Source organism: Mytilus trossulus, chromosome 7 (genome assembly GCF_036588685.1).
Source record: "Mytilus trossulus isolate FHL-02 chromosome 7, PNRI_Mtr1.1.1.hap1, whole genome shotgun sequence".
Classification (NCBI taxonomy): domain Eukaryota; kingdom Metazoa; phylum Mollusca; class Bivalvia; order Mytilida; family Mytilidae; genus Mytilus; species Mytilus trossulus.
In genome coordinates, this window is record NC_086379.1 from 8,957,229 (window position 1) to 8,973,217 (window position 15,989).

General features: G+C 31.2%; 1 protein-coding gene across 2 annotated transcripts; it reads right to left on the minus strand.

Moving 5' to 3' along the window:
* Positions 1-1,256: 1,256 nt before the first annotated feature.
* Positions 1,257-14,544, minus strand: LOC134724591 (probable cytochrome P450 CYP44). Of its 2 annotated transcripts, none has more exons than XM_063587704.1 (10): positions 14,352-14,544; positions 12,157-12,369; positions 11,085-11,310; positions 10,621-10,799; positions 9,010-9,205; positions 7,476-7,659; positions 6,564-6,730; positions 5,282-5,363; positions 3,787-4,002; positions 1,257-1,772 (listed from the first exon to the last, which is right to left on the minus strand). In XM_063587704.1, exons 2-10 carry the CDS (start codon positions 12,365-12,367, stop codon positions 1,656-1,658), a joined length of 1,578 nt encoding a protein of 525 aa, XP_063443774.1. In that variant the 5' UTR covers positions 12,368-12,369; positions 14,352-14,544; the 3' UTR covers positions 1,257-1,655. The 2 variants fall into 2 exon arrangements, with proteins under 2 accessions (XP_063443774.1, XP_063443773.1); XM_063587703.1 differs by having other exon boundaries at positions 12,157-12,376.
* Positions 14,545-15,989: the final 1,445 nt, after the last annotated feature.

Genomic DNA, 15,989 nt, shown 5'->3' on the forward strand with positions numbered 1-15,989 from the left:
TATGACTGGCCACCAGCGATACGTACCATATCAAAAATTGGAGTTGATCTATCGAGTACACCAGAATAGTAAGCATATCCTTAATAATTTAATTTCAAAGTGATATCCTAAAGGCTGAATCAATCTACTTCCAAAGAAAAAGGCGAACATACTAAAAGAGGGACGAAAGATACCAAAGGGACAGTCCAACTCGTAAATCCAAAACAAACTGACAACGCCATGGACATTCAAACTTATGAACTGACAATGCATGGCCAAAAAGGAAACAGACAAACAGCATTACACAAAACACAACATGAAAAGCTAAAGACTGGGCAACACGAACCTCACCAAAAACGGGAGTTTATCTCTAGAGTAAACGGTGAGAAGATTATATCAACATGTGGCACCCGTCGTGTTATATAGTAATATATACAACATGTACAATATAAAAGTAAATTCATATATTAAGTAATAAACATCGTGTTATGTCAATGCCATATACATTTTTTTAGCATAAACCTCAAACAAACCCACAAAAACTACACAAACAATCAAACAACCATTCAATCAAGCAAAAAGACAACAAGACAAAAACAATAATGTTTTATTAATAATTGTTGTTGCAGGTGCCAGACCTCAAAAATGTCCTGTAGACCATTTTAAGTATATGAAATGTTATGGAAAATATATACGGTTATGTAAAAGCGATGATAACTGTTCGCCAAACAAGAAATGTTGTAAACAGGGTTGCTTTCAGTATTGTATAGATCCTGTGTTATACGAATGGTATAAGTGGTAATCAACATATAACATGTAAACAAAACTTAACACATATTAAAACATATAAATTAACATTGTTTGCATGTATTTTTTTTTGGCCAATGAGTATATTTGCAATGGTTTAAAAGGCAGCTTAAATAGTATCACACCATTTATGTGATTTCTTTATTGCATGCGGTAGTCCCCACTGTTTATCAACTTGCACTTGAATCAGTAAGAAAATACGTTATTGTTGAGACGGTACTAGATCAAGAATGAACTTCCTGTCCGGAAAATATAAGTTGCTTCCATATAGCTCCAAGCCCAAAAATGTCAAAAGAGCATGCATTCAAACCCATTCTCTTTGATTATAAAAAGATTGAATAATACTGTTAATAATTGTACAGTTTGTACATGATGCATGAATGCATAAATTCTCCATATTAAATCTTAAACATTAGCATCATGTGCCTTTAAAGATTTAGACGATCTAAATATAATATATTCCAATCAAGTTTTCGATGTTATATGGACGATAGAAATCTAAAAAGTGTCTAATGAATCTAAGTTTCGTACCGTTGTTATCAATTATACAAGTGCATGAAAATATTATTATATAAACTACGTGCAGTGTGTCTTTTGATGTTCTATTTTTATCTAGTAAGACAGTTTTGATTTTTAATCCAGTGGTGTTATGTCCGTTGTGCATGTTTTTTTGTCCTTTTGTATCTCCTTTGGAAGACATCAAACATAAACTTTACTACGGTTAAACAAGCTGAAATACTATTACAGCTATTTATCTCAACTTTCTCATTGTACTTATAAATCACTAAATTTGAAATTGTCCCTTTGTGCTAAGATTGTCCGTTCTCTATTCAAACGTTTGCTTGAAGAGAATTTAAATGTCTCATAGTCTATTGACGTTCCATAAAATTCATCTTTATTTTTTCTGACGGTGTTGTAAAAATCTTCAATGTTGTCTTTATGTCTTTAACATCAGGTGGCATAGAAACACTGAAATTCTTCACAATCTGCAATATAAATTAAAAAGTTGATATAAAAGGCTTGATATATGTCAAATTCGAGATATGCTTCAAAGAGCAGTCTATCAAACAACATGTCATATCAAACCGCTTAATCTAGAGGTACAAGTAATATCGTCAAACATGTCAACTTCGGAATATCGAGTTGTCTGAAAATATATATGAGTAAAAAGATACCAAAAACACATTCTAACTCATATGTAAAAAAAACTGACGACAAAATGACAAGAAAAAGAGAAAACACAACAGTACACAAAATACATTACGAAAAACTAAAGAATGAGCCATGAACAACATAAAAAAATCGACGATGGTCCCAGGTGGTACGAAAAGATAAGCAGATTCATCTCTAAATGTGGCACGTGTTGCTCGTTTTAGGTCAATCCTTGTGTTATACTAAATTATGAAGATCATATTCGGCCAAAAGACAGGATTTGTTGTTACTATAATTGAATTTTCATCTTACGAAAAAACAAATATAAACAAAATCTTTCATGTGAGCAGAGAACCTATATCAAGGAAGTCATAAAAGGAAATACAAGTCCACTAGCACATACATTCTTCATATGCAGAAGCTACTTTTTAAAATGTTTCTACATAGAAAATGGAAACATCACAATTATTGAAAAAAAACTATCTTAGACATGCCATCAATATTGCGATTAGATTAAAAAAGGATGGAATGAGTGCCCATGAGACAACTCTACATCAAAGTCAGAGTTTGTAAACATTAACCATTACAGGTCAAACGGTTTTACCTATCAAAAATGAGAAACGGGAAACCCTTATGTACAACATTAACAAACGACAACCACTGAACATTAGGTTCCTGACTAAGGACAGTTGCATACAATTGCAGCGGGTTAATACGTTTTGGTAGGTACCAACCTTCACCCTTACATAAAACAATAGTGTAACATCACAACATAGAAAGACACTAAAACATGTCCAATAAAATAGCTTTACTCAAATCAAAATACATTTTAACAAGTTAATATACACTGAACGAATGAATTTGATTTTTTACACATTGTAAATACAAAATCAATAGATAAAGGGGTGAACAAATTTCAGGAAGACAACTTTCACCATTAAATCAATACCGCCAAATAGAACAATGTACACAGGTGAATGAAAATATTTTTTGTTGTGAGGCTTACAGTTATTTTGAACGGAAATATGTTTGTGTTCATGGTAAGAGAACAGAAGTGAAAATTTATAGTTATACCAAAAGCTTATCAATAGTGTTATATATTAGAAATAAAGTGACGATATTTAATTTTAATAAGTAAGTTATAACCAACATACAAAGCATTATAAAGTGTATCATAAAGTCAAACAACACGGAATTACGATTTGAGAGTACTCGCAGTTGTTATTGAAAGCCATAAATATTTTAAATAAATAAATTAAGCATCAGGTTAATACCCAGATAAAAAACACAGAAACATATAATCAAATCATTTGCATATGCATGGAGTGTAAATAATAAATGCATATTCAAGAAATATAACATATTAAACAGTATATTTAACTCCAACATACCGAATAATATTTACGCCTTAAGTTCGTTTTTTAAGATAGTTTTTTAGCACAATGTGAATATGTAACAGTTCCCACGATGTAATATACAGTATCATCGTCGATTCAGCATGTCAACATAAGCTTTACATAGAATAAAAGCAGCAAATATATATACTAAAAAATTGATATAGATGGATGTTACATACTCGGTTTCACAATGAATATACAACCCTATTAGTTGTCTAAGAACGAGAACATATATGAAGCTGACTTTCAATGTCTATTTGCGGAAATGTCTGAAACGAGTAATTTTTAAATATTGTTAGCATTGTTAGACAGATTTTACGCTTATATATGTCAAAACGTTTTTTTTGGCACAATTACGATCACAAAACGTACATTAATAATTCAAAAGGAAATATAATGGTGTGTAGTTGTGTGAACATCATACTCATATTTTCTTAATATTTTTATATACCTTTGTTGTCGCAATGAAAATTTCATTTTCAGCAAACCTTTGTCCAATGCAGGCTCTTGGTCCAAATCCGAAGGGTTTGTGAGCAAACGGAAACTCTTTGCTTTTTGCTATCTCACCAGTTGTTTCTCGTAGCCATCTTTCAGGAAGAAACTCAGTTGGGCGGTAATAAAATCTATCATCCATTGCCATCGATCTATTATTAATTGCAAACATTGTCTAGAAAAAATTCAAAGTCATATAAAACGAGAAACCTGTAACTTCAATGTTATGGAATTCAGTTATTCAATGCATGCATATATATCTTAATATGTATTACGAATAAATAATGTACAACCCAAACATTGTAATTCATATGTTTAGTCCTAAGTTATTTCTGGTTGTGTTGCCAACGTTTACCGATCGTGACTTCATGGTGCACGTGAAAAAAGAAATGAGTTAATATGTTTAATATAGCGATGTTTATACTTTTTTTATATTAACCATGTGCATGTGTTTATATTGGTTAATTAAACTTTGTTATTCAGTCGTTTAATGATTGAATATATGTTGTTCTTTTGTTTTCCTCCTCAAGTTGATGTGGTTCCCTCGGTTTAAGTTTGTAACCAGTGTGTGTTTTCTTTCAATCTATGTATGACTTTTGACCATCAGTATACTACAGTTGCCTTTTTTTTTGCTTCCAAAATCAACACTCTAGGGCACGTATGTTTACTTTTCCATTAATCGCACCTGCGCAATGCGGTTTCCGAAAATTTTACCGAGAGGTCTCGTTGGGTAATGTCAATGCATACAGTTAAGGTATCGGCAAATAGGAGTACAGCAAAACAATTAAGTATTCCATAGTTTTACATTTCCAAAAGTTTTCATAAGTTAAATGATTTCAAGAGAACGTACAGCCATATCTATAATGAAAGAACGTGGATTAGTATTGTGAGTGGGAAGAAGGATACAAGAGGGGCATTCGAACTAATAAGACACAAACTAACTGACATCTCCATGGATAAAATTCAAAAAGACAAACAGAAAAAAGACAAACAATAGTACTCGAAATAGAAAATAGAAAACGAAACCAACCGAACTACAGGTGGCCTCAGGTTCTCTGTAAGTGCCTGTCGATTCTGCTTCATACTTGGTACCCATCTACATGGTACATGCCAGTACCTTGGTAGATAATATGTCGGTCTGGATGTCTTGTGATCAGTGTTTTTGGTCTTTGTATAAGAAAGTATAAACACAACTAGCTATTGGATTATGAATTAACATTCAAATTCATTTCTTCATTTAAATTTTGTTTAGAACTATTCTCTTTTTTTAATTGCAGTTTAATTGGATCTTGTTATGGTCTTTGAGGATTTTGAATAAATATAAACAAAATGAATTAAATAATTAGTGGATGCACGTTTTTTGTGCACACACGTTTTTAGATTTTATTCGGTTGTGTATATATCATATTTTTTTTTTTTGGAAACTACATGCTCTATTGTGTTCTCAAACTTACGTTTTTAGGCATCTGGTATCCTCCAACGACAAGATCAGACTCTAATATTCGTAATACTCCAAATGATATCGGGAAAATTTTCCTATGACATGTATAAGAAATTTACATTTACCAAGACAGTTTACTTTTATTCTCACAAACACTTTGTTTTACATTAGCATGATTAGCAAATGAAACTACAGGAAAAGATTGCAAATGTAACATGAAAAAATAAATATTTTTCAGCTTTTATTCGATAGCAATTTCTGAAATATGTTTGTTGTACTTAAATCGTTTCTTTTTGTTTAAAGGCGAATTGCAATCAAACCTCATGCTAGTAGGTATAAATAGGTATATTAGACAAACACTGTTCAATGTTTTAAGGTCTAACTATGACAGGTTTTACATGGGTATAACACTAATTATGATGGTGCTTGTATGTGTAGTAATTAGGATACGTTATATGATTGCCGATGATATATCTATTCAATTGCGATCAAAACCATAAACCTATAAATTATTATTATTATATGACTTGTATAACATTTTGTGATGGTATTGGTTAGTGTTTTAAGTCCTTCCATATCACTTTTTTTGCTGACATGAATTGTCATTGATATGGTTATATGTTTACAAATTTTTGAATTTTATTGAAATACTAAGGCTTTTCTACCTCAGGCATAGAGTACCTTAGCTGTATTTGGAAACACTTTTAGGAATTTAGGTTCTCAATGCTCTTCAACTTCGTACTTTATTTGGCCTTTTTAACTTTTTTGGATTCGAGCGTCACTGATGAGTCTTTTGTAGACGAAACGCATCTGGCGTATATACTGAATTTAGTCCTGGTATCTATGATGAGTTTATTTCGAACGTAGTTTAGTCGTCATATTGAATCGTTGTTGTTGTTGATTTCTACAACTATCGTCATTTAAAATACTGTACAAATAATTCTATGGTAACTTTACATATGTAATACAAAAAGATGTTTTGAATATATTATCAATTTAAACAAATATATACATGATATATACATTTTATGCACACGCATGTTGATATGTATGAAGGCATTCAAGAGCTTCATACACAAAACTGGTGCCGGTATAAATCAGGTAGCTTGTTTATAACAAAATAAAAGAAGAGCAGTTCATTTTCGCATGCTGAATTAAAACAGTCGGATTTCAACAAATTGCAAAACGTATATGGCTCTAACATTGGCACTCATACAACGTCTTCTTATGAATACTAGTAGATGAGTTAAACAAATTTAAAAAAAATCAATACCACTCAGTTTAACCCTGCGTACCTTTGGGATTCTTTCAAACACGCTTTCAAATAAGACATCTTTGCTAAATGTTCTTTGGTCAGATGCTGACTGTCTCCCACTACTTGTTGAATTTCATCATGTAACTTAGCTTGCTTATCTGGATTGAGAGCTAGTTGGGCTAACAGGAAAACTAATGTATTTGCAGTCTAAAATAACAGAAAACTGCGTCATGCATATTGGAAACAATTAATTATCCAAACACTAGGTCCGTCAAATTTATATAATGATGTTTTTGTCCTTAAAGGGGAGCATTCCTCTATTCATTTGTTCATGACTATTATGTGTGCTTTGGAATAAAATGAACTCTTTTATTTCATGTGAGTACATGTGTGGAAAGGGTTGAAACTGTATAAGTATTTGTGTTTTAATGTTAATACAAAGTAACATTACTTCCTTTGGTTTTTCCATAAAGATAGTTTTAGTACAGTAGACCCCATTCATGTACCTTGGATGAGGTCATAGGTAACCAGTGATATATGACTACATCAGTATATGTTAACTTAATGATCTTCAACTTCTTCTTTTTTGGGGGCCTTTTTCTTTTTTCTTTTTATTCGAGCGTCTCTGATACTGTATCTATGACAAGTTTATTTGCTGAAGTAGAAGCGTTACTTTTCCAATGGGTAAACAATACATACTGATGAGGATGTCTTCGTAAGTTAACATTTATTTTGTTGAATTAATTAAACAATGTTTGCCAATCTTATCAAGATAAATTTTCGAAAGGACTTGACTAATCGGTTTCCTTCTAAATAAAAATTAAGCACAACAATAAAATGAAATTAGGATCATTAATAAATGTTATAGATGAGAAAAATTGTAAATTAACGATTCTCAAAAAGACAACTGAAATCATAGTTTGTATTACTATTGATTTAAGCCGCGACTTACCGAGTCTATACCTGCACCAAACAAATCACTGACAACACTGCTTATCTGGTCCTCTGATAATCTCCCGTCAGCCAATAACGAGTACATGAAATTTGGTTCTTTTTCAAGGTATTCCTGCAGTTTACCTTCTTTTTTAAGCTTTGTTAAAAATGCATTCTGATTTGCTGTTTCGGTAGAAACAACTCTGAAAATTGAATAAACTGCAGAATATTGAATTTTATCATAAACAATTGAAATATTTAACATTTATAAATAATTTAATTTCGAATGTAACGCTGACAGCATTTAATTTATCAGCTCATTGACATAATTGTGTCATGTGACCGTGACGTTGTTAACGTTTTTTCACGATTACTCCAGTGTGAATGGAATTAAGAATTGAATTATAAGGAACGACTGTAATATTTAGTCTGTCTATTCGAATAAAATCAAAAAATGGGGTGCACACTTAAAAATAATACGCTACGCGGGTTATGCAGTGTTCATGTCATTTCTAATGTTATTCTTCATAGGCAGAAAAAATATTACAGGCTTTCTTTAAATAATTTCAAAACAAACAATTTCAGAGTTTGAAGTCAGTAAAAATTAAGTATTGGTTGTTTGATTAAGTATTATTTAAACAAGTTTGTAAATGAATTACAAATATAGTTTACCACAATTACATTTCTGAGGCATTTTTGGACCAGTTTACAATGTTTACATAATTCCAAGATATTTGACATAAAATTGAATTGATTTTGGGAGTTTTGGTCTCAACTGAGATGAAGAAATTAACACTTATTGTTATCCAATCAGAAATAATTGTAATATAATACAGGAAATCTTTCTAAATTATGGCAGGATAAGAACAAAATATAAATGAAAAATACTTAACGATTGTAGTTTAAGAACTTGCAAATGATATTAAGATCAAACTTACCGTTAAAACTAAAATTAGTTTGCTTTTGAAACAGAAACTGATCAAATCGCATTTATTCCAAACGTAGCAAAGCAGGGTAAGAGTCTCCCGCCTTGTTCATATTGTATGTGTCACATTCCAATTCTTGGTAGTGTTGCATCAATTATATAATATTGATTTTAGTCCCTATATGTAATAAGTCTGATGGAGCAGTGTGTGTGTGTGTAATAAGCAAACACTGCTAATGAAGTAAGTTTAACATGATAAGACACGAGCGTTACTGCGAGTAGATATTCTGGTTCAAAGTGGTCTATGTGTTTCAATATCAAGTTATGAAGAAGACCTTCTATATTCGGTAGTTTTAGTTCCAAATGCTTTCAAACACTTGGTTATATCTGTTAGTAAAATTAAATATATATATATATAGAACTTCGCGAGTTGTTTTTACGTTTCGTATTTGAGAGAGTTCTGTATGAATTCTGCTTCATATTAACATAACCATGTTAGTAAGTAACGTATTGGAATACTGTCTATCTGCTCCAAACCATTCCACCAACCGTAACAAATACGCTGTCTATCAACATTTAAAAATATAAACATGGAATTTTTTTCTACGTTTTTGTTAAAAAAACTTACTCCATAAATTTTCTGGCTTCCTTATGAAATCGTTTATAAAATGGTGTCTCGAAGTACAAGTACATTTTTAGAGGCATAAAAAATGACTTTTGTAACATGTCAAATATATTTCTCATTACCACTGCTACTTCAGCTGGACTATCTATGCCTGCATCTAAACACCCAAGTCGTTTGTTGAAACACAACATACCAACACCTTAAAGATATTTAGAAAAGTGACATAAAGTCATCCGACATATTTTTTGTTTAAAACCCTTATATGTTAACATGATATGCAATCCTCTCAAATATTCAAACGCACACAAATCTCAAAAAAATACATTTGTGTGTAGATATTTCAATATCTGGGCGTATCTCGTTTCTTTTTAATTGAAGGTGACCATTTTACGGACAAAAAAATACTTTATCATTTACATCAGACTTAGTGTAATCAAGTGTAATTACTTCAAAATCTATTTCTTATTTTTATAGTACAAAATATGGCCTAAGCAGTACATGCATTATAAGATATTACATAATAATAAACGAACAACATATGCAATAGTTAGTTAATAAATAACTAAGTCGATTTGATGAGCTCATGTATAAGGTGGGGAAAAGGGCATAATTTATGGTCTGAAATGATATCATAAATGTCACTGTTCAAAAATAATGCACACATACGAAACATCATTAATCATGGTTTTGTTTAATTTGTTATTAAACATTTCGAAAGTGATATATTGCTTGCAAATAGAGGTATCATCATTAAAATCAAATCTGGCTGAACAATAACTGTTTTAATCATTTAAGGTGGTACCCAACACTTTCACTAAAATTAATTTGGCTCGTTTAATTTTCATAAAATTTTGCCAAAGTATTTACTTTGACCCTTAAACAAAAATATTAAAATATAAAAAAATTTGAACCAACCGTTTTGTCAGAAAAATTACACTGGTTATATAGCAATTTGACAAACACTATTTTTGATCATTGAGAAGCTTAATATTCCTTTTTCAACACAATGTAATTAAAACGTTTAGCTGACTTTACAGAGTTATCTCCCTGTAGTGTTAGGTACCACCTTAAATGTGATTCATTGGCCTTCCATTTAGGGAGTTTGGTTGGGTTAGTGTTGTTCCATCGTGATCTTAATATCTTTATTGTTTTGTGGATTAAATTTTATTTTCATTCAAGTATGGAAATTTTCTTTTGATATCTACTGGTGCGATTTTCGTTATAATAATTACTAAACATTATTGTATAGCCCACTGGTTTGTATAGAATTTGCACGTGTCGAGCGATATGTAAATCATGTAAAAGTTCTTCTTCATTCCATGGGAAAGTTCAATACTTGGATGACTAAACAAAAATAAGCTAGATAAGTTCTGCTTTCATACAATCGTCTCATTTATTTAACTTTTTCTCAAAGTTTGTAATATACCTGATTCATTATTAGTTTTGCTCCATTTTAAAAAAGCGAAACAAAATTGGACAGTTTAATATTGATGCAACTGTATATCGAGTATTTTATTTTCCAGTGTAGTCATTCGAAAGTTTTGAGTGATATATTTTCAATCTACATGTATATATGAAGATTTATTTTCCAGTAAGTTTATTTAAATGGCTTACTTTCAGTTGTGTAATTATTTAATTCCCATAACAGGTCATCTACTTTTTTCTTCTTCTTTAAGTTGTCAACGAAGTCATTTGTAACTTTTTCAATCAAAGGGACATAACTTGCTACAACAGCTGGTCGTAACATTTTCTCCTGGGTCGGTTTTCTTAAATCCGCCCATTCTTTTCCATTTCTGTGTAGCATATTCAAATTGCGATTGCTGATTAAAAGTATTAATGCAAGAAGCTATACATAATAAAAATAATGTTTGTCCATACCTTCTTTTTTCATGTTCTTATTTATTAGAACCTTTTTTTTTCAAAATACATAATTAAAACATGCTTGTACCAAATAAGGAATATGCCAGATGTTATCCTTTCGTTTGGTGTTTTATTAGCTTTCGATTTCGGCATTTGATTACGGACTTTCTGATTTTAATTTTTGTTCTGTACTTTTCTCATTTAATATTTTTACTCACAATAAAATTAGTCCCTTGTTGACCTTTTCTCTTTCAGCCAAGGTTTCACTCAGATCAAACGATATTCTCTTATGTACTTCATAATGAGCTTGTAATATTGTTTTTGCATCATCTGGATGGTTAATATAGACCATATATTCTTTTCCGAACTTCATTTTGAAAATGTCTCCATATTTTTTTCTCATGTCAGTTAATAGGTCGTTTATTTCATTTGCTGAAAACTTTGCTAAAGACATGAAATACAAAAATAAAAAAAGACAGGGACAACAGTTATAAAACAAAGCTAAAAAAATAGATTAACTTGCCTTAAGCTTCTACTAAATAAAACGAGTAAATTAAACATTGCAAATATAATTAAAGGTGAGCAATATGAGCCTCGAACAACACTCAAGGATTCGTGTTGTTTATGGTTTAGTTTTCTATGTTGTGTCGTGTGTATTTTTGTTTGTCTGTTTGTCCTTTTCATTTTTAGCCATGGCGTGGTCAGTTTATTTTCGATTAATGATTTTACTGTCCTTCTGATATATTTCGTTCCTCTTTTCGTAAGGCATTTGTTATTGGAATGTGCATCTGGGGCAGTACACTTTGGACCGTGAATTAATTATCTTCGTAGTTGCTGTTTTGTATAAGTAAAGATTCGACGAAAGAAGAAATGATAACATCGCTTTAAATTGTTGAATAATTATAACTCAAATTTAATGAATTTTAATCAAACTTCAATTGTATACCTTTTAATGTTTATCGTGTTCTTATGGGTGCCTTTTGTCATTCACTCATCAAGACTAATTAAAAAAGGGGTAACAAACAACTATATTTCCGCTATATATGTGTTTAGGTCTTAACCAATTTGCCATCTTGAAAAGGTTTGGTATGTTCATGGTTTGTTTTCTGTTTGTCCTTTATTTTATTTTTTCATATTATTCCTAACTGAATAACTTTAATACGATTAAGAGTTTGGTATATTCAGATTTTTGACGAAAATTTTTTTTAATTGTACATGATAAAATATATTTTAAAAACATTTCATTATACCATCTTATTACCCATCCAATATACAAATGTATTAACTTACTGAAAGGTTTGAAATGCAGAGCAGCTCCAATGATCGGAACACTGTACAGTCCTTTTGGTCCAGGCACTGAGCTGAACGGTTTAGTCTCGCTTGGTGATGACGGGTCATTCCTAACAACAGTTGATGTTGAAGCTCTGTGACTTGACCAGGTGTTAACAACCTTTACTTCTTTGTTTATTAAACCCGGTCTGCACAACCGAACCAAAGACATTGCTGTAAACTATTTTCCCATATTAACGTACATAAAAAAGAACAGCAAAAAGAACGAACTCAAATTGATTTTGTCAATTTTTACGGACTACCCCATTTAAGTTCCATATTTTTCGTCCCAGGTAAGGGGAGGTTTGGGATCCCGCTAACATGTTTAACCCGCCACATTATTTATGTATGTGCCTGTCCCAAGTCAGGAGCCTGTGATTCAGTGGTTGTTGTTTGTTTAGGTGTTACATATTTGTTTTTCGTTCATTTTCTTACATAAATAAGGCCGTTAGTTTTCTCGCTTGAATTGTTTTACATTGTCTTATCGGGGCCTTTTATAGCTGACTATATGCGGTATGGGCTTTGCTCGTTGTTGAAGGCCGTACGGTGACCTATTATTGTTAATGTTTGTGTCATTTTGGTCTTTTGTGGATAGTTGTCTCATTGGCAATCATACCACATCTTCTTTTTTATATAAGCCATAGATGTGTTTGAAATTTTAACATGACATGGGCCGTTATATTCGAATTTTATCTTTAGCGTTAGCCAAGGATAACATTTAAAAAATATAGCGGTCAAGATGTACAAATACCCTGCCACGTCCACTCTGTGCATTAATAACCATGTAGATGTCTATCGTATTCATCTGATGTAATCAACCTTTTTCAAATTATTTTATAATTTATTCTTATATTGTACTGGTATACCACTGTTCCGGAATAGGGGTTGGGCTCTCCCCTCCGTGTTAATATTCGTTTTTAATCATTTTTTTTACATTTTGTTATTATTATTATTATTTTAGTTGAATTATTTTACATTTGTTAATTTATGGCCTTTAATAGCTTACTGTGTGGCATGTGTTTTGCTCATTGTTGAAGACCGTACGGTGATCTATAGATTATGTATGTGATATTTGGTCTCTTGAGCAATCATAACACATCTACTTCTTTTAAATTCAACCGTAGGAAGTAGGACAAGATGAAAATGCGTCAGGAACGTTCATTAAATTTCGCGGTATCCAATTGAATCCTGATAATATATATCTTCTAAAAAAGAAATCTTACGAATAAATTATTAAAAAGAAGGTAACTAAAAAATGTAATATTATTTATAAATATTTCGGATAACAGATATCCTTCCTCTGTGAGATTCTGGTGTTAAGTGAATCATTTTTAAGTCTCCTTAGATTAAACAGTAAAACTGTTACAACTTGAAATGTATATAATAAAAAAGTCAAACCGAACATCAGTTAAGACGCTTGCACCATTCTGAAAATTTATCAAACATAAAATAGGTTATATGGCTTATTACCACATAGTTCAAATACATGCTTTAAATACAAAAAATAATTTGCGATATGAACTAGCATAAAATCTAAAACTTTCACGACAATTATGATGGTACAAGAATGATTACGTCAATAAAATTACCAAATAGACAGCACTGAACGATCTTAATTTGTAAATATTTTAAATTGACAGAGAACAGACTTAGAGTTTTAAAACAAGGCGAACAAACAGCCGTTAAAATGTAATAATAAGTTTTGAATAGGTATAACTAGAAGAACGTGGCTTGGTACTTATACATCCCTAAAAAAAAATAAGCAATTTAAATTGGTATCTTCATCAAATTTATTAAATAGATGAGAAAGATTAAAAAATAGAAACAGAAACTATAAGTAATATAACCTAAATGTGAAGCACTACACGGAGTCGAACTACATCTTTTCATTTATCCCATTTGGTGCCAAAGTTGTTAATTTTCCTATCCATTTTTTTTTCCGAACGAGCCTATCCTCCTTCAACCAAGCAGAGTTGTGGTCAATGATTTAAATGGTCAGTCGATTGAGATCTGCCTTAGTGTGGCCAGGGGATCTCAAATGTCGACTGAGAGGGAGGTTCGGCTTGCATTGGTAGTCGCTACGATATGGCTGTTCATTCGTTTGTATATAAAAATTGGTATTTTATGGTAGGATTTTAAATAAAATAAACACTCACCACAGAGATAGTGTCTTTAATATCCGGTTGTATTCACTTGGATCTATAGCTATTTATATAGATTATTATTTACACAGTTGATTTTATGTTATCATTCTATTTAAATCGTTGAATTGCATTATTGAAATGATGAAATAAAATTGTAAATTGTAGTCATATTCTTTTTTTCTTCCGTAAACAAGGTCATAAGGTCACAAGGTTATTTACCTGTGTATGTGTACAAATGTACACACTCAGTGAAGATATTACAGGAAATAAAACTTTAAAAAAACATATCGGTGCATTTGTTCACCTTTGAATAAATATTATGAAATGATCGCTTCATATGACTGTATTTTCAAATGCAGAATTTCCACTAGTACTGTAAGTTCTGTATATGTTATCAACGATTCCAAATATTCAATCAGCAGTTGTGTTAAATTTATTTTTAATATCTTCATTTTCATCACACAATTTGCATGATCTATCCCAGTCTATTGAAGAAGCGAATCGATGAAAACGTGTCTTATATCCATAGCGATATTGTCTAATATCAATTGTAAATATGCAGACATTCCATGCGGAAAATGATGTGTTCGGCAACGAAAAATTAAGCAAATACTAACTTTAAAACTTATTGTTCAAATATAAACAACATCTAAATATACATTCAGAAGTTAATTAAAAGCATAATTAAGATTATGTCCGTGTAACCGTGAAGTGCTGTGTTTTTCTTATAGTTGTTTTTACATAAATAAACAAATAATGCGATACTTTTAAAATGGGCAGAATCAATTTTGCATTTTATGGTTTTAACTGTATATATACGAGTGAACGTTTTAATTCAGCATAATTTTATTATTAAATTGACTTTAACTCCGCCAGTCGGTAGACTGCCGGTCCCAAGCCCGTATAAAGGAGGAGGGAAGTCGATCATTTAGTTGTTGTATATAAAGGGTGCGTCTAAACACTGCTAAGGAGTCGACTTTATCATGCCACTAAGGACTAGATGGGGTGCTGTTACATGCAATTTCTTTTCATATTATGGTAGAGAATGATATTTAATGCATAAATTTCAATTTTTGTAGAAAAATAATCATAGATGAATAAGATATTCAACATTATTTAGACACGTGCCCGTATTTCTTTGATGTGCCGAAAATCAATGAACCGTTTGACACGTGTCATATTACATAACTGATTACATGGGAATCATGGTATTTGTTGTGTTTAATGGACAACATTGGTAAAAAAATGAATTGTTGTTGAAATACTATTAATGTGTTTTTTTCAGAATGAAGAAGTATTTTTTCTCAAGTGTATTGAAGGTTTTTTAAGTTGATGTTCATATATTAATAAATGACAGAATACGGGCGACGACGGACATGCGTTCGAACAGGTATGGAGCCGAAACACATTATTTTGTTTCTTGTGGTGCACTTTTCAAAATTTATTTTCTTATATGGAGACGTTGAGCAATGTATTACTGGACAACACGTAATCAATAAGATAATAAACTTTTTACTACATGCAACCACCCTTGTGCGTTTGCTATGGTACTTTTTCAAAATTTTATCCTTTTTTTAATTTACATATGAAGACGTTTGAGCAATCAGAGACGTATATATGTCTCTGGAGCAATGTATTTGGGAACAAAAA